Here is a 19,024-nt window from a genome sequence, read left to right as displayed (position 1 = left end):
AAAACAAAAACGAAAAGATTTTGCAAATATAATGAAATCTCCATAAATGCGTTAAATCCAATGTTGCGCATACGCCGCGTTGAACAATTGCAACGCACAAGATAAATCACAGTAGAAATAAATAAAAACCAAACGAAAAAAAGACAAAAACAAAGAGATACTAAAAGCAAATACAAAAAAACAAACAAATAAACACGAAAAGAACAAATAAAATATGAGCAAAAGCAAAACAATTAAAAAAAGTGAAACTTAGCGCCTCGTTATTTAATCAAATTTGTCACTTTGATGTTGAATTCTTGATGGGAGTTTTGTTGGTGCTATTCTTATTGTTGTTGCTATTATTATTGTTGCTGTTGTTGCTGTCTTTGTTGTGTGTGTGCTTTTATGCTGCGTTTGTTTATTACAAGGTCGCTAGCAAAGCTAACTTTTATTAATAGTGTTAACTGCAGTTGCAGCGCGCTTTTTATTGTATTTGTTATAACTTTGGTTGCTTTCCTCTTTGCGTGCTGTTTCCTTTGCTATATATTTTTGCCGCAATTGCTGGCAAGTTTTTTTCCCTTGTTTTTTGTTGTTTTTTATTTTTAGTTTCTGTTACTGTTTCGATTTCAATTTGTTGCTGTAGTTGATATAGTTGGTGTTGTTGTTGTTGTTGCTCTGGCACTCGTGAAATTTTCATGAATGGATTTACACAATGTTACACATCCCGTATAGTTTGCCAATGCGTTTCGCTGCTTACGTTTGTGAATGTAAAGCAGCAAGTAACTTGCTTTGTAAATTCAATTTCGTACGCATTATGCTTTCGTAAACTTTTGTGTTCTTTTGCAGTTACACAAAAGTAGCAATAACAGCGTTAACAGCAACAACAACAATAATAGCAACAACAATAAGAGCAGCAACAGAAACAGCACTTACTGCTTTAGTCGCACAAACTGTTTTGGTTGCAGTTTTAGTTGCAGCAAAAGTAACAATAACAAAACAGCAAAACAGCAAAACAACAACAACAACAATAATAGCAACTAAAACTGCAGCAACAGTAAAATTTTCGAAATGCTTTTGATACCCTACAAGTGCTGCTATCAAGGGCATCAACACTATTTTGTATTGCATCTAACGGACAGACGGAAGTGCTTTTGTGCAATTCTAGTCACAATAAAAGCAAGCAAACAACATAGACAACAGAAATGGATAGTTAAGTGCAGTGCAGTAGTGGAAACGAAAGCAGCAAAACAATTTCACAAATTGTAACACAATTTTTCTGTTATATGCTCTAGCAATGCATCCATCCAACCATTCATCCGCCCATCCATTCCTCCGACGTCCGTCCGTCCGTCCGTCCGTCCGTTCGTCCGTCCGTCCCTCCGTTCCTTCGTTTATCTGCCCAGTCAGTATTCCTAATGTTCTTTGCGATGCACTCACTCACTTCCCGGTTAAAGTGTTCGTGCGATGTATTTGTTAACAGTGCACGCCCGCGCCATCACGATAGATTCATGATGTTATTCCACTGCAATTTCTATATTGTCAAACGTGTTGCAGTGGCAAAGAGATTCTTGTTGCATCTTTTAGAATAAAAATCTTCCCTACATTTTGGTTTTTTCTTTTTTATGTTGTTTTATTTATATTCATATTTCCTTTACTTTATTGTGTGTGCGCCTTTGTGCCTTTATAAGTTAAAAGTAAAATTCTAAGTTAAAGCAAAAATTTATGCACCTTCAACAATTTCATGCGAAAATGCAAGACTGCAAGACTGCTGCAAGACTTGGGGAATTTTTAATTTTAGGGCAGAGCATAGTGGCCTTAACTACTACACGGTGAAATTATCAAATGCAGCCTTTTATCAGAAGCAAAATGAAACCACAAGTTTCACGTTTCCTTCGAAAGGAAGTCGACAATGTTTTGCTCTGCTCAGCTCTGTTCAGCTCTGTTTTATGTTATTCAACTCGGAGGAAGGAAAAAACCTTCCTGCTTTGTACAAATTACTATTAAAATTTAAAAAGAAACAGGAGCAAAACAGAGAGTAGTAAAGGTAAAGAGTGGTAGTGTTGCTAACCAAATGCTGGAGATGCCATATTTCTGAAAAACAGTAATTATTTTTTTAATTGCAGGCAAGCTAGCAAATTTTAAGTTTGTGATACTTTAACGTACAAAAGAAAAATACTAAAGTTAAAAAAAAAAAATAAATATAAAAATAAAAAAAAAATATTATTTTTAAATAAAAATACTAAACTTTTTATTTCACAACTTCATTATAATTTATAAATAAGAAAATATGATATTATATCATTTCATATAAATTAAATGAAATACTTCGTTTCTATAGAATCATCATAACATAATATGTAGAAAAAATGGTTGATTCAGTAAGACAAAAAAAAATTTAAAAAATAACTGAAAAAATATTTATATTGTGATTGAATAATACGGTATGGTATTGTTGTTGTTGTTGTTGCTGTATTCTGCAAAGAACTATAAAGCGGATAAAATAAAAATAATTACAAAGACGTTTACATGGGTTAGGATGTGGATAAGTAATGGTATTGTGAGAAGGGAGGGGATTATTTAGGTGGAAGAATGGATTGAGGAGTGATACGTACTTAGATTAGGTTGAGTAGGAGCGGTGGACTTATGCTCAAAGCCAACTTAAGCTCAAATAATGGCGCATTGTATATACCACGGATTAGCGTTATTCATACGCAGACCAGAAGGACCCCCTCAACAACCTCACTGAGGTTAGAATAAGTTGGAGTGGGGGTCTTGTGCTTAAAATCCACTTGATTTTATGGTCATTTAAAATGATACCATGATACTATGGTAAAATTAGCGTTATTCATACACAGATCAGGGTAGCGTATGTGCAACGCTGAAAACTCTTCTATTCAAGTGAAAATGAAATAAGTTTATATATTTGGTCAAGTCTTCAATTTTGTAGAATGAAAACTTTATCAGATCGGTAAGAAAATGGGTCTCACATATTTTAAATCTTCTCAAAGCTAACAATTAATACTACCACATGAGATAAAGTTCAGTTGTGATACCATGGATTAGTTTTGTTTATACGCAGATCAAAGCGAATTCTAAAAGGATGGCTTACAGAACATAGCAATAACATAGTAAGGTACAGATAGATCTAAGTACCTGATGAAAAAACATAAACAAATTTAGAAACATATTTGTATATATATAAAGGAATATATGACATATATATAAAAATATAAATTATGATTAAAACAAATGTTTCAAATTGTGATCAAAATACTACTAGTATTTTTAATCTTTCCAGAAAGTTTTTATCCCTTTAAATCTTTAATGATTATACCGATTGCAGAGGATCTATGCTCCACTTAGGATTATAATGGATTACTTTAAATGGAATGGTTATACCATTCCATTTAAAGTAATCCATTATTGGAATATACATATTTCAAGTTTGGAATATACTGTTAAAACGTATCTACAACTACGCTTCTTTAATCTTAAGCTTGATTTTCAATTTTTTCTTTATATGATAGACTATTGCAACACATTCTGGTTAGAGTAACATTTTGAGCTTGGGAAATAGAAAAAAGCCATGGAAGTACCATATCTGTAGTTCTCAGTTTAAGAATCTCGATCTGTTATTTTGCTCTTACTTAACATATTACTGAAAGACTGTTTGCTTTAAGTATGTTTAAATTTGGGAAATAGATGAAAATCATAGGGAGTCATGTCTAGACGAGGCGGTAGCTATGTCGTTGCAGTGATGTTATAGTTTCCTTTGAATTGTTGTAAAAGCACAGCGGTTCACCGGTGCGATGCTGTGTTGCAAAATTCAGTTGTCTATGTAAAGTTTAGGTTATTTTTTTCAAATTGCATCATGCTTATTGTTGTACGCAAAATATTTATTTTTTCTGTTGTGGTTAATATTTTAAAATACCTTTACGATTAGATGGTGAAAACTCATAATGATTCATTGCATTCTAGTCAAAGAAAACGACATTCACATTTGATTGAACTTGATGGCCTTTCCTCACTTGTGACCCTTTCAACAACATTCATTAGGATGATTGAGCTCACTTCTTATTACCAGTTATAACGTGTTGGAACAAGTCTGAATTGTCAATGTCAATGTTCACATATGGTTATGCAATATTGCCTTTATTGCAAATTCAGTTTCAATTTCGAAACAAATTTTGCTGTCACTAGTTTCATGTCAAAACATTCGTAAAAACTGCTTTGAATGAGCCGTACAGCATTTCCATTTATTCAGCCACCTCTGGGACGGCCCGTACCATTCGTACGTTAATGCCAGTTCAACAAAAATATGAAACAAATAGAATGCATTAAACAAAATACATTCTAGTTTTAAATTCTTCCTTCTTTTGGATCATACTTCATACATGCATAAAACAGGATTAATATGTTTATAATAATATTAATAATTAATAATATTATAATTATAATTTTCACTTTTTTCTCTAAAGTAAAAATTAATAAAATAAATCTTAGATTCAAATTTTGAGTTAAAATTTATTTCAGTTTATTATTCCAACCTTGCTATTAGGTTTGAAATACGATATCATTTAAATGTCCTGTACAATTCATTTCATATTATTGGAATAAACCATTTCAAATAATCCATTTTCGATGAATTGTCAACATACAATTTGATAAATATTATTTTTAAGAGTCTAGAAAGTTAAAGAATTTATTAAGATAGTGTTTCGATAGTTATTTCCGGATTTTTATTTTCCTATAAGTGACAAAATTAGTTGATGACAAAATTTATGATAACAACTAAGCGAACTGATGAAAATGTATTGCTTGAAATTATTGCCATTTTTGTTGTACGTTAAAATGCAACGATTGTTGCATATACCCTAGGAGGGTAGTTCAGGGATCATATGGATTCAAGACTAGGAAAGATAGGCTCTATATTGCCCTTTATTAAAGAAATCGGACTTGGAAAAACACTCTAATCCGATTGAGGGGCAGAATTGATCTTATAGGTCGCAGTGCACTACCCCTTTTCAAATAATAATAATAATTATGCATGATTGAATAATCTATATTATCTATATAATATTCTATATTATCTATATTATAATATATTATCTCTATTATATTACAGTATATTATCTATATTATACATAATATTATCCACCTATATTATTTACAATAGTGCTGTCGAAACAAGACCACGAAACGGATAATCCTGCTTTTGCAATAATTTCACTCGATTTTTTGTTTTTCTGTGTATATTGTATGTTGCATAAGATTCTGGAAATTAATACGTAATCTCTAAAGAATTCCTTTGACTTCTAGAGATGAGAGTGTGGTGCCCTGTGTTCTAGCTATTCAAAGTATCCTTATGCCAGAAAATATAATAATTCTGTCTTAAATGTTGTCCATTCTGTCCATCGCTTTTTATAGTTTTTTAACCAGATCAGTGCTTTGTCCTTCAGCAGTTCGAGCTTGATTCTTCGGAGCAAGTCTTTGTGGATGTTGGGCGTTCTACCCAGCTCTTCAATTAAAGTATTCACCTGTAAAATAACATCTTTTTTCGTTGTTCGTGTGTCCATAAACGATGACAGTTTTTTCCAAAGTTTCTCAATTGATTTGTACTTACGTACTCTTATCTTATGTATCTTATATGAATATAAGACATTAAATTTATTGAATTGAATTGAACCATTCATTTCAATCGATATTTTTTCAGACATAAGTGATAATATAAAGGCATTAGATCTGTAGAATATTGCGGTGGTGGTCATATGTTTTACTCAAACTGTAAAAGGCTTTGTCTCTGGGATAATTCGCTTCAAAAATAAACAAATTTTTTGACATTTGAAAAGCAAAATACACACTGTATGTCGTCAGGTTGAGAAAATTTTTTTTGAAAGAATATGTGGAATTTTGAAATAAAGCCATTGCTTTTAAATTAATCAATTAACCAATAAAACTTGATAAATTTAATCTCTAAGCAATCTAATTAGTTTTGTTAGGCAATTAGCATTACTCAATTTCTTTTTTTTATCTTTTTTAGCTGTGATTGCCTTCACAATAGGTTATATCTTTAATATTAGATTTGTGGAAAAGAAACTCTTTGAACTTGCTGTAGTACAGATCTTCTAGCAATTATGTTCATTTACAACTAATAACTTTTTTCCCTGTTGAACTCATTTTGATTTTTCTATTAATAATTAAAATTTATTATAACTACTGCTATTGACTTCTCATGTTTGATGAAGCACTAAGTAGAAACTTTTACACAAAATCAAAAATTCCTTTTTACTTATCCTTTTAATAGCCCTATATAATCCTGCAATTTTTTTAAACTAACGATTATCAAAAGCAATTAAATCCTTCGAATTCATTTCAAATTTTCCATATGGTCGAATTTACCGCCAGCTATGATTTAGTATTGGCCGACAAACATGTCGTACTTGTTACCGGAAGACATTCACATTATCATTGACGCCACTGTCCATAAACATTAATGAACCATTGCGACCACAGAAGCCAACATAATTGGCGATGCTTGACTTCATGTAGTCCTTTAAAAGCCTAAATTTGTGTGTGACCTCGTTATTAAGAATTTTTTATCATTTTATGGATTTACGAAAAGCTTGAGTGAGAAAATTTTTTTATCGTAGTATTTCTTTTGCTTCATCTACTCTAATTTAATCTAATTTGTATCTTTTAATACTTGTAAGATAGCAATTAGAGTATTTTTTTGTTTACTATTTTCATAAATATTTTAAGTATTTATTAAATATATTCATTTGTTTTGCACTGTGATAAAGATTTCGCTGAATTTGAGCCTTACTTTTCTAAACTACTTTAGTAGGTGCTACAATTTTTCTTAACATATTTTATAATATTATCAGTTCCAGTATAATATGCTTTGGTACTACACTGTAATAATTTTTTTCTATTGTTCGAGGCCTTTTTATCAATTAAATATGGCGTTACCACATCGTTATGTTTGAATTTCATCTCGATCAAATTTTATTTTGAAAACTAGTACCCAAATACTTCCTGTTAAAAATTATATTGCCTGATATTAAGAGAATTATGGACACAGTGTTTCTACCAACTGAAAAGATATATACATTAGTTTAAGATTAATTGCAATTTAATTGGATCATTTTTTGTGTTCCAGATTAGTACTTATTTTATTTTTTTTTAACTGAATCCTTTTTTCAAATTTAAATTTTTATTAATTTTAATTCAAAATTTAAATTATGGACACAAAGTTACCACCAGTTGGAAAGTTAGATCAGTTTAAAATTTGTTGCAATTTAATTGGACCATTTTTGAACTCAAAAGTATTATTTTATTTTAATTGTTTTCACTAAAAGTTTTTATAAATTCATGATTTTATAAATTTTAATTTAATAGTTAAATTCTGAACACAGTGTTACCACCAGTTGGAAAGTTACAATACTTTAAAATTTTCTGCAATCTAGTTGCACAATTTTTAAATTCTAAAGCATCACTTTATTTTTTGCAGTAGGTGGAAATCATCGAAAGCCACAGTGTGAGACTTGAACTCACTAAAACTACCTCTTAGAAATGAATGGAGAAGATTTTCACAGCAATGTGGTAACTTCATTCCAGTAATCAGCGGAGAGAGATGAGAACAGATAGGCTTAATCCTAGTAGATTTGGTTCATCTAAACTAGAAAGCATGGGCGTAAATTAGGGAGAATGGATGATACTGAAGGGGGTGGAGTTACGGCTAGTAAGCGGGGGTGAGATAAACGCTAAACTTTGTGGCCAGGGTCACGAAAGCCGCGGTTATAGAAGGGTATGACATTGGGACTGCTGGCCCATACATCAAAGTAATGGGATAGGTACTGAGGGGGTTTAAAGTGCAAGACTTAAACAAAGTTTTCAGAGAGGGCAATGGGAATGGTGACGTCAGGGGGGAGGTCGTGAAGTCGGGTGAGGTACCTAATTTTTTTGTATTATTTTTAATTAAAACGTTTTAAATATTTATAGTTTTAATCTACAATTTGGCTTAGAATTGCTAAAATTATTGTTGTGTGTACAAAACTTGTATCTTACTGTACTGATAATTGACAGAAACAATGATTATATTGTTTATATTCATTAATTAAACTTGTAAAATATATTTTAAACAAAAATATTCAAAATAAAACTGGAAATTTTTGCATAAATTTAATTTTTACATAAATTATATTTTTACACAAATTCAATTTTTACTGAAATTTTTAAATATGTCACAAGGTCAATATTTTTAAGTAATATTTTTCAAAAAGTATACAAGGATGTTCTTCAGCAACATAAAAAACATACAAGTATTTGCTTTAAGCAAATATTTTCGGGCTGGTAACGCTAAAGTTAACCAAAATTATGTTGCTTCATTGTAGCTGAAAGATGCCGCAAGCACATATTTATGCCAAAATACCAAAAAACATAACAAGGAAAACAAAAACAATTTTAGAAATTTTTGATATAAAAAACAAAATAACGCACTTAACCCAACTACCTTCGAAATACATAGTTGACATGCAAAATTTTAATTAAAATAAAATCTACATTAAACTTAAACAAGCAAGTATGGCGTTAAACAACAACAAAAACAACATAAAGAATAACAAAGTAAGTAATAACAACACTAGCAACAGTAGTAACATAAGCAGATGCCATAACAGTGAGGCATAGACAACAAGAGCAACAGAATTACACACTAAGTTACACAAAATAAGTATGGGAACAACAACAATAATAACAACAACAACATCAACAACAACAGTAATAATTATACCAAAAGCAAAACAGAAGCAAAGATGACAAAACTAGCTGTTGGTGTTGATGGTCCCCTTGAAAAGCTCATTAGCACCTTCGCTTGAGTTGCTTCTGATACCAATACGCTGTAGCAGTGATGATGTTATGCTGCTGTTAATGTTGATGCGGTTACTTGAGCGTTAACAGTTTTTTTTTTGTTTTTGTCTTCTTCTAGTACAATGTTTTCTCAGTAGGTATAAAGAGCACATACACACGTGCTGACATATGAAACATAATGCTAGCAGCATTATGGAATAGGGAAGATGTAACACAACAAGTCATGTGATTGTTGCTGCTGCTGCTGCTACTGCTGCTGCTGCTTTACTGACAATTTTGGCGCACTTCTATAAGTACAATATAGTAGCAACCTACACATACCCTTATGTGTATGAGTAAATGGCAAAGCTGAAGTTTATGCCATTGGCGCACATCAGAAGCTTTTGCTTAGACCACAAATACAGACAGAAACATAGCTATGAACAAGTGCATTTGTCAATGAAAAACAAAGCAAAAAGTCACATTTCATTATGAAATCATTGTGCATTATTTGTTTTTGTTTTTTGGCATTGTTGTTGCTCTGTGTTTTTTCATTTTTTTTGTTGCTTTTGTTAAGAGGTAAACTTGTTGTGTGTTGTGTTTGTTGTTGCTTCAAGTAACATTGAAAAGTAAACACTATTTATGAAGAATGTAAAAACAAAACTATTGTTGTTGTAAAAATAATGTAAGTAAAACAAAAACCGCAAAAATATTACAATTAAAAAAGAAACAATAACAAGTGACAAAATTAAGTCTAGTCTTGAGCATTTGACGGTTTCAATTTGTTATTGTTTTTACTGGTCTTAATGTTTATGGTTTATGTGGTGTATATTTCCCTATTGAGATTTTTTATTGTTGTTATTGGTGCTATTGCTGTAACCTAGACATTCAGGAGGTTACAAGTTCAAGTTTAGTTTACAGTATTTATTTCAAGGTAAATAGTTTGTTATAAATATTATTCTTTCAATATTAGCTTTAACATATATTTTCTTAAAAAATAATATTTATTGTTTTGTTATTGTTTCTTGTTTGTATATACAATTATAAAAGTATTAACAATTTTACTGTACATATCGTAAAGTTATTACTGAAGATTTTTACGCCTCATCGAACAGTAAACTTCTCCAAAAAAAAAGGTGAGAATTTACAGTTGTCGAAGAGGTTAAGCATGCAAACTTTGCTGTGCTTCCTTGCCACTTCGCACTATCTTTGCAAGTACTTTGTGAATTTATGTGTGAAATCTTGCTAAAGTTTCACTTACACTTACACTTGTACAAGTAAGTTAGCTGCTTTACATGGGTGTGTGCGTATCAGTAAATATGGTCGGCTTCGCACTAAAGTTACAAAGGTCGTCTCTCTTAACTTTTATTCTGTTGAGTGGTCTCCAGACTGAAATATTTGATTTCACCACACATGTGCACTTTGAATGCAACTCTGCAAGTTTATTTGAACGAACTAAGTGAATTATGTTGATTTTAGTAGATTAACAATATGGAAATGTTTATTTGGAAAACTATTTCCCTACAAAGTTTTAAAATATACGAAGATAAATTAATTTAATTGAAAATTTTAAATTAATTACTCTACAAAATTATTGTTTTTTTTTAAGTTACAAACACGGAAATTTATTTAATGCAGTTTCTTGACTATCAGAACTATCTAAATTATATTAGAAGAAGTCAATTAAAAATATTAATTTAAAATCTAATTTATCTTATTACTAAAATTAATTCTTTAGATTAAATATTAATATAATTATAATAATTAGAAAAAAATATTAAATAGTGAGTGGACTATTGCCGCCTCAGCAGCCACGTCGAGAACCTCTAACTTAATACACAGAAGCAAATCAGAGATATCTATGTTAATATCTGTCTTTATAGGGCACTGGACCATAGGAGTGCATGGAGTTAGACTTCGCTAACCTTGTGGTATTTCTAGCAATGGTTGTCTACCAGGTCTCGAAAAAAGGACACCAGAACACCTGATATGTCTATATCCAGATTTTGCCAGAACTATGCTTTAGTTTCTGGGGGCCCCCTTTTTCAACACACTCGGCGATATCTCTAGCATTAGCAATAGCCAGATTCGTTCCTTTATAAATACCTCTGGTTGGTTCTAGCGTGACCTTCTCTCTACTACCCACTATTTCGAGGTTTTGTGAATTCAAAACGGCTTTTTTTAGCTAACTGAGGAGGACTCATTCCTCCTTCCATCACAACTAACAAAAAATTTTGCACCTAAACATAAATCGTTAAATTATATAATGTTATATATGATCTGGCTACTCTGGTATTTTTCTTCAGATACAAATTTTTTGTTTTTTTTATTTTTATTTTGAATATATTCATTTTATTACAATTTGTCGGGTATGAATGTCAAGAAGTAATATTTATTAATATAATATATTACATTACAAAAAGAAAGACCCGTACGGATATGCCTAGTGATATATATATATATGTCGGCGGTGGCTTGTCGTATGCCATTGCCGTGGTGTCAGTAAATTCGCGTACACAACTTATCCTTTCAACCTTTCCGTGTTCTCTCTACATTAACTAACTGAACACGACTGCGCTGTTGTCTCCACGTTTTTACATACCTTGACAGAACTGTGCTGCCAAGTCATGAACTATTCTCCAAGACAATAATGCTAATTATCAATTCTTAACCAGCGCCCTCTAGCAGTGCATAGCGACTATACTCAAACTACAAGAGTAGTTTACACCAAAGCGTCGACACGGCCATTCTGACTTTAACACGTCCTCGTGTAACTTTCAACTACCAAAGTTTAATCTATCATACAACTTTATCGTCGTTTCTTTTTACAAAGTTTACAGTTTAATTTTTATTTTCTTACAAGCTATAACACATTTCGAATTATTTTTATCCAGTCTTTTCTTCTTATAGCAATTTTACATTTACATTTTATCCCTTTTCCTGGGAAATCATCTTTATTTCCCTTTATTACAAGACTTTATACCTAAGTTTCTAGCTGATGGCTTCCTACAGAATGTAACATAAATAAGATTGTTCGACTAAATTTTCATGTTCTAGTTCTAGCCATTGGCATCGCCGCCTTTCAATCACATTCATCACAAATCATATTCATTCATTCATTCGTTATACAAGTTTCGTTTCACAATTCGAATACCATTCCGTCACCACCCAAGTTTCCACTACACCACCAAGCACCCCACACGCCATGATCAAAACCTGAGTTTTGCACTTGTGCTTGTACTATGATGCGTGTAGAACTTGTTACTTAGTATTTCTCTACTTCGCTAGCGTCTATCTCAACGCTTTCCACATTTTCGATATTAACGTCTATTTCAACGTCTCCATCATCTTCAATGTTAACGTCTATTTCAACGTTTTCTACATTTTTGATATTAACGTCTGTTTCAACGTCTCCATCATCTTTAATATTAACGTCTATTTCAACGTTTTCTACATTTTTGATATTAACGTCTGTTTCAACGTCTCCATCATTTTCATTCCTAACGTCTGTTTCAACGTTTTCATCATTTTCATTCACGCATGAATTTTTATTATTCATGTCCAGATCATCAAAAACCTGCCCATTTGGCAACTTTCTTACATACTCATGCGGATACTTATACAACCTATTTGTAGACAGCGACTTCAAGGTATACCTATCTCCATCTAACTGCTCTATAACCACGAATGGTCCTTTAAACTTAGTATCCAACTTAGTTTGATTTCTCTCTTCATTCTTAAGTAAAACAAAGTCGCCTACTTTGTGCTTAACAACCTTTGCCCTGTTTCTATTAAATCTTGACTCGTCGTAATAAGCTGCACTTATCATATTTTTACTAGCCTGAGCTCTGACCTTACGAATATCAACTTCACTCTCCGTATCGGCTGGAGAAACCAGGCCCATCGGCCGCGCCTCCTTACCAATCAACATTTCTAAGGGACTTGCTTTGGTAACACGATTCATTGTACAATTTAAAGCTAGCTGTACCTCACCTAAAGCATCTTGCCATGTTTGCTGGCCCGTTTCAACAGCAGGCAATAAACTTTTCAATGTGTTCATGACACGTTCAACCTGACCGTTTGCGCGGCTCGCTCCTGTTGCAATCAAATGAAAGTCTATTTTCTGCGAAGAGCAAAATTCACGGAAACCCCTGCCGGCAAAGCACCTTCCTTGATCGGCAATTACACGATTAGGTACCCCAAACAGAGCTATTGACGATTTTAAAGCATTTATAATGCTTTCTGAATCGATTTTAAGAGTATGATGTAAGAAAACATATTTAGTGAAAGTATCTATTTGAACAATAACGTATTCTTTGAGATCACTCTTACCACTTAATTTTTTGGTTATATAAATGTGAACAGTATGCCAAGGTATATTGACCTTGGGAATAGGATGTAATCTAATTTGAACTTTAGCCGTAAGAGGTTTCACCAATTTACACGTTATACAATTTTCTACAAACTTTCTGACATACTTTGACATGTCGTCAAACCAGTAATGTTCATAAACCTTATCAAGTGTTTTCTCCCATCCTGAATGCATAATAGACTCATGTACCTGATTAATCACTGACCATCTGAAGGAGCGCGGTACAATTGGTAAGCATCGTGTTTTACCATTCCTTTGTATTTTACGATAAAGTACACCTGCCCTCAATTCATATGATTTTGCCAGATTCTCACCAATATCACCTGTATTTAATCTAGAAAAAATATTACAAAGATCTGGATCCTGTTCCTGTTTAGCAAGAAGCCAGTTATTCGAAATTTCAGCTAAATTAATTCGTTTTTCGGGGATTTTATTAGTAACCAAATTTGGTTCCGAAGGGAGAGGATTTCTTGATAGAAAGTCTACATGAGCCATACGCTTCCCTTCTCTATACTGAATGTTGAAATTAAGTGATTGTAAATATGACCACCAACGGTGTACCCTAGGTGTTAGATTAATCTTAGTAAAAGAAGTAAAAGGAATTGCAATCTGTAACCACTAAGAACTCTCGACCTTGGAGATAATGTCGAAAATGCTTTACAGAGTTTACCACTGCCAATGTCTCTAACTCATATGAGTGATATCTTGACTCCGCTGGCGAAGTTCTCCTACTTAAATATTCCACCACATGGGGTTTACTCATTAGACTGGCATATGGAGAACAACCAAGTCTAATAATATTACTTTCTATTAAATCTTTTATTTTGCCACTAAATACATCTCTTTCAACTGGGCTGAGTATATATGGACGCCTTTGAACAGTTTTTTCGACTAGACAAATTTTAATTTCGCCAGTGAAAACGCGTGTTCGTGGAATTCGTTCGATAAATACCTGAGAATAATTTTGTAACAAAGTAATTAATTCATCTTTGTCATCACCAACCAGTTCAGTATCAACATCACAAATTTTCACACAATGTTCAGAAATAGAACATACATTAACCGTCTTAGTTTTAACGATTTCAAATTTGTCTGAGTCAACAACAACATTAAAATCCTGACTCAGCCTCTACAATTCTATGAACTATCTTCCATATTTACTTATTATCATGAATTTTTGTGTCACAAATTTATGTTATGATTTATACTTATCTTGCTGAACCACCCCTCTATATTACTGTCCAGTTTAATTACACTCATCTTCCCACAGCTCCCAGCATTCTATTCCACCCGCTATAGGACTAAAATAACGCCAACTATTCCTCTTGCGTCTTCCCGTTCACATTATTACATCATAAACTTCACTTCCTTACATTGTTGTTATGTGTTGTTATTATCCATCCTCGTTGCTATTCTTATGCATGTATAATTTGCATTTTATTCCATATGTTTTTATTTCTATTTGAGGCACTGCCGTCTAAGGCTTTACTCAACGCCATAACTAGAACACTTCCTTCTAAAGGGTTTTCACTTAATATAATATCAGCGGTTGTGTACCATGCTGACGCATCCGCGCTACGGCAATCTGGATTGAATTTCGGCAAAGTAACATTTGTGCTATTCTGAGAATTCGCACCCGATGACTGCATAACTTTTATTAACTCACTAAAATTTTCGTTTTGTTTTATTTTTATTTTGAAGTTGGTAATTGTGAGTTAGAATCCCACTTCTGATGTCGGCGGTGGCTTGTCGTATGCCATTGCCGTGGTGTCAGTAAATTCGCGTACACAACTTATCCTTTCAACCTTTCCGTGTTCTCTCTACATTAACTAACTGAACACGACTGCGCTGTTGTCTCCACGTTTTTACATACCTTGACAGAACTGTGCTGCCAAGTCATGAACTATTCTCCAAGACAATAATGCTAATTATCAATTCTTAACCAGCGCCCTCTAGCAGTGCATAGCGACTATACTCAAACTACAAGAGTAGTTTACACCAAAGCGTCGACATATATATTTATATATTTTTTATATAATTTTATATATATGTTTTTCTTCTGAGCCTTGAAGATACAAATAAAAATGAAAATTTTTATATTTCGTTACTAAAATATAAAAGTTTCACGGTGAAAATATTTTTATATTTATATTTTTCTGTTTCCTAAATAACGTTTAAAAATATAATTTTAAAATTTCAGCTGTTTTTACTGTTAAAATATTTAACTCATGTGGAGTTAGATAACAGGAACATCTCGGAAAACTGCAAGACAGACGATATTGTTTTGGAGCCGTCTGCTTTCCTAGATTTTTATATCAAACTTGCAAAATCAAGCTGAAATCAAATAAAAATGTTTGAGCAGATGAACAAACCTGAGCAGATTAACTCTCTGGTCAGATTTCAAGATTAACTTGGTTTAAACTGGACAGAAAACATACCAGTCAGATAATTCAACTTAAGTGGATTCTGCTCAGCACTACATTAAAGGTGGTTAGAGATCACATGCTATGAAACTGGGTCTATGCTATAATTACTTTTGTTGTGTTTGTGGGTCTGCGAATTAGGAGGAAATTCTCACTTATAGTAGATTCAAAAGCTTTGACACTTCATTTGCAATCATTTTTAATTATATTTTTCATTGGCCAACTTTAAGCGTTTGTGAAAATGAAAACAAACCTGTATCGAGGAGAAGAGCTCGATGAGCTGAAACCCCCTCCGAATTGAATCAATTGAATACATGCAGAGAAATAAATCAATGTTAAAATAACGTCTGCAGAGAAAATTGAGAATAGATTATAGTTTGAGGGTTTGAAACTGCTGATGTGAAGTAATAGAATTTATTTTTCCATTAAAATGGTTGTGGTTGACTTCCTATTCAAAAATAATTTACAGTCAGAAACGGAAAAAACTAATATCTTCATAAGAATTTAAGAAGGTAGATAAAAATTATTCACTTGTAAGTAAATTTGTGTCATATTTTATGCATGCCGTGTTCGCAAATCAGTTTGACAACACTTAAAACTCAAAAAAGTTATGAATTATGTCTTATAATAAAAATAACCACAAACTACATCATCTGATAACTTCAAAGAAGAATTTAGCATTGAATTTCTAAAAACCGCAAATGGAATAAATTTTTCCCATTTACTACAACTAACCAAACATCACTCAGTAGTCAAAAGAATATATATTTTTGGATGAATTGAGAACAAAACATGTGAAGGTACATTTATGGACTACTTTATTACTTTGAATCGATACGCTTCAAAAAGCAATTGACAATGTACAGTGTGACCGAATTGAAGTGAAACCAATTAAATCGTCTAGGCATAGACAAACATACTTGAGCAGATGAACCCTCTTGTCAGATCTTAAGATCGACTTTGTAAAAACTGGACAAGAAACATACAAGTCAGCTGCTTCATTTTAAATGGAATCTGCGTAGTATTACGCTATCGGTGCTAACGGGTCAATGCGTAATAGGTATATATGAGTTTGGGTCTACCCTATAATGACTTTTGATGGGGTTGTGGTTGTGCGGACGAGGAGGAAATTGTACTCCACTTTATGTGTCGGTGTCTATCTGTATACTCTCTGTGTGTACCACACTCATGTGTAATAAGTATTGAACATTATTTCATATATCAGGTGCCAGAACTTTGAGTAAAAAATTGATGGTTATTTCGTTGTGGTATATTGCAACAATTTATAGCAACCAATAACGATCCATTGCAAATTTCTTTAATGATCTATTATATCATCTATACTTTATTATTATTATTTATACTCATCTATAATTATTGTTATTATTATAAATATAATATGTTATTAAATTGATTTTCTTTTTTCATTATAGGCGGCCACAGTGAGAATAATGCTTAAGCTGCTGGTGATATTAACAACCTCAACATGCTTATTTTCGACTGTTAATTCTGGTGTGCCAATTGGTAAGATCTTTTTATTAATACGTATTCATTATAAAAGTGATAAAAGTATTATAAATAAATGTGTTATAACTAAATGTCATAAACATAGGAACTGGTGGTCCGTCAATAATATACGAAGGTAAAGATGCATTACTTACATGCGTGGTATCAGAAAATCGCTCGAACAATACAGTTATATGGAAGAAATCGGGAGAAATTCTGACAGCTGGTATGGTGCGCGTCTCCAGCGATTCTAGAATAAGTGTACTACACGATGAGAGTAAGTCGTTTTTATGCCAATTATATTAAATTTTTCACATAAATTAAAATTGACACTAGATCCGCGTGGTCGAATTGGTGGTTCAGGTGGGGAAGTTTGGGTATTACTAATAAAAAGACTTAAATCTACAGATTCTGGTAGTTATATATGCGAATTAAATTCTGAACCTGCGTTACGCAGTATACACATATTAACTGGTAAGATTTTCTACTTATATATACTTTATACATATATACTTTTACATTATGAACTATTCATTGGATTAGTTAAACAATTGCCGTCAAGTAGTACGAATAGCACAGTGATAGAAACAACAGATTCTAGTGATTTGTTCTTAGTACCACCACCACTTGACGCCACAGATAATCGTTCCTTCTGGCGTCCCAGCATACCACCACAAATTACACACGATTTCACAGAATGCTGTGAAAGAGGTAATGTTACATCGGAGTGCATGGGCTTCTGTAATGTGCACAATATACTCGATGGCACAACAGGCGTTGAACCAGAAGCATGCGAAAAAGATTTTCCCAGTATTGTGCGTTGCATGGCTGATGGACGCAACCATGTGCCATGTTGTGTGGAAAAACAAATACCAGATTTGTGTCAAGATATGTGTCGTGGTGAGTACACGCCATTCACTGACCACCTCAAGACACGCGTGTCGTGTGTGCATCACACATTAAGTGGCTTACAATGCATATTGCAAGGCGTACAAATGATACCAAGCATGCCGGTAGCAGTTTCAGCCACCAATATTACAGAAAATTCAGTAACCATTTATTGGTCTCCACCAGAGAAATTGTCACACAAAGTCGATCATTACATTGTTAATTTAACCGCTTTGCATAGCTTTGATGAAGACGATGCTAATGATGAAGATGATGTGTTACGTTCACCCGAAAAAGTAATTATTCGTTCAGTGCCTAACAGTCAAAATACAGTAACGATAAATTATTTGAATCCACTGACGATGTATGCTATCACCGTAACTGCAGTCAATGATTTTGGTTCGAGTCTGCCAAGTGAACGTTTACGTATTTTCACTCACAACAGCGACTCAGCAGCTGAACAGCAAGCCGGTCAGACCAATAAAACGAATGCACCAGATTTGCCAGACATACGTGGTTGCTGTGAAGCGAATGGCATGACACATCGCATGTGCTTGGAAAAGATGTGTGATCCACAAAAAGCTGACTTGGCACGTTTGCCGGACTTTATGGTTTGCGCGCCTTGGACGAATATCACGTTCAATTGCTTGGCAAATAATATCGATCATACGCCATGCTGTCGTTCACGAGGCATCCCAACCGCTTGCTTTCCTTTGTGCACCGGTCAGGTTACAGCGTTGAACTTTAGTTTATTTAAGTAAGAAAATGAAATTGCATAAAATTTAAGTAACAAATAAAAAGATATTATACGTTTTTAATTTCTTTTAGGTGTTTGCGTTTTATGCCTGAGTTCAGCAGTTGCCTCTTTCAGGGATATGGGGTGCTAGCGGGGCCACCATCGAAAATCGTAACAGTGGCAAAAACAGATAATTTCGTTATACTGGATTGGAATAAACCAAAAACTTTACCCGAGACCATAAGCAGTTATCACGTTAAATTTCGGCGTTTG

At 33.0% G+C, this 19,024-nt stretch overlaps 1 protein-coding gene across 1 annotated transcript in view; it reads left to right on the top strand.

Moving 5' to 3' along the window:
- The first annotated feature begins 17,059 nt into the window (after positions 1 to 17,059).
- Positions 17,060 to 19,024, top strand: part of LOC119681966 (Ig-like and fibronectin type-III domain-containing protein 2) — a 3,292-nt gene continuing 1,327 nt past the window's right edge. Inside the window, exons 1-5 of the mRNA XM_038095288.1 lie at positions 17,060 to 17,145; positions 17,234 to 17,404; positions 17,464 to 17,601; positions 17,671 to 18,772; positions 18,844 to 19,019. Of these exons, the coding sequence (XP_037951216.1) occupies positions 17,073 to 17,145; positions 17,234 to 17,404; positions 17,464 to 17,601; positions 17,671 to 18,772; positions 18,844 to 19,019 (1,660 nt within the window). The 5' untranslated portion in view covers positions 17,060 to 17,072. The remainder of the gene's footprint in view (positions 17,146 to 17,233; positions 17,405 to 17,463; positions 17,602 to 17,670; positions 18,773 to 18,843; positions 19,020 to 19,024) is intronic.

Source organism: Teleopsis dalmanni, chromosome 1, assembly GCF_002237135.1.
Source record: "Teleopsis dalmanni isolate 2A chromosome 1, ASM223713v2, whole genome shotgun sequence".
In the NCBI taxonomy this organism is placed as follows: domain Eukaryota; kingdom Metazoa; phylum Arthropoda; class Insecta; order Diptera; family Diopsidae; genus Teleopsis; species Teleopsis dalmanni.
The sequence above is the reverse complement of the archived record's forward strand: the minus strand, read 5'-3'. Positions and strand labels throughout refer to the sequence as shown.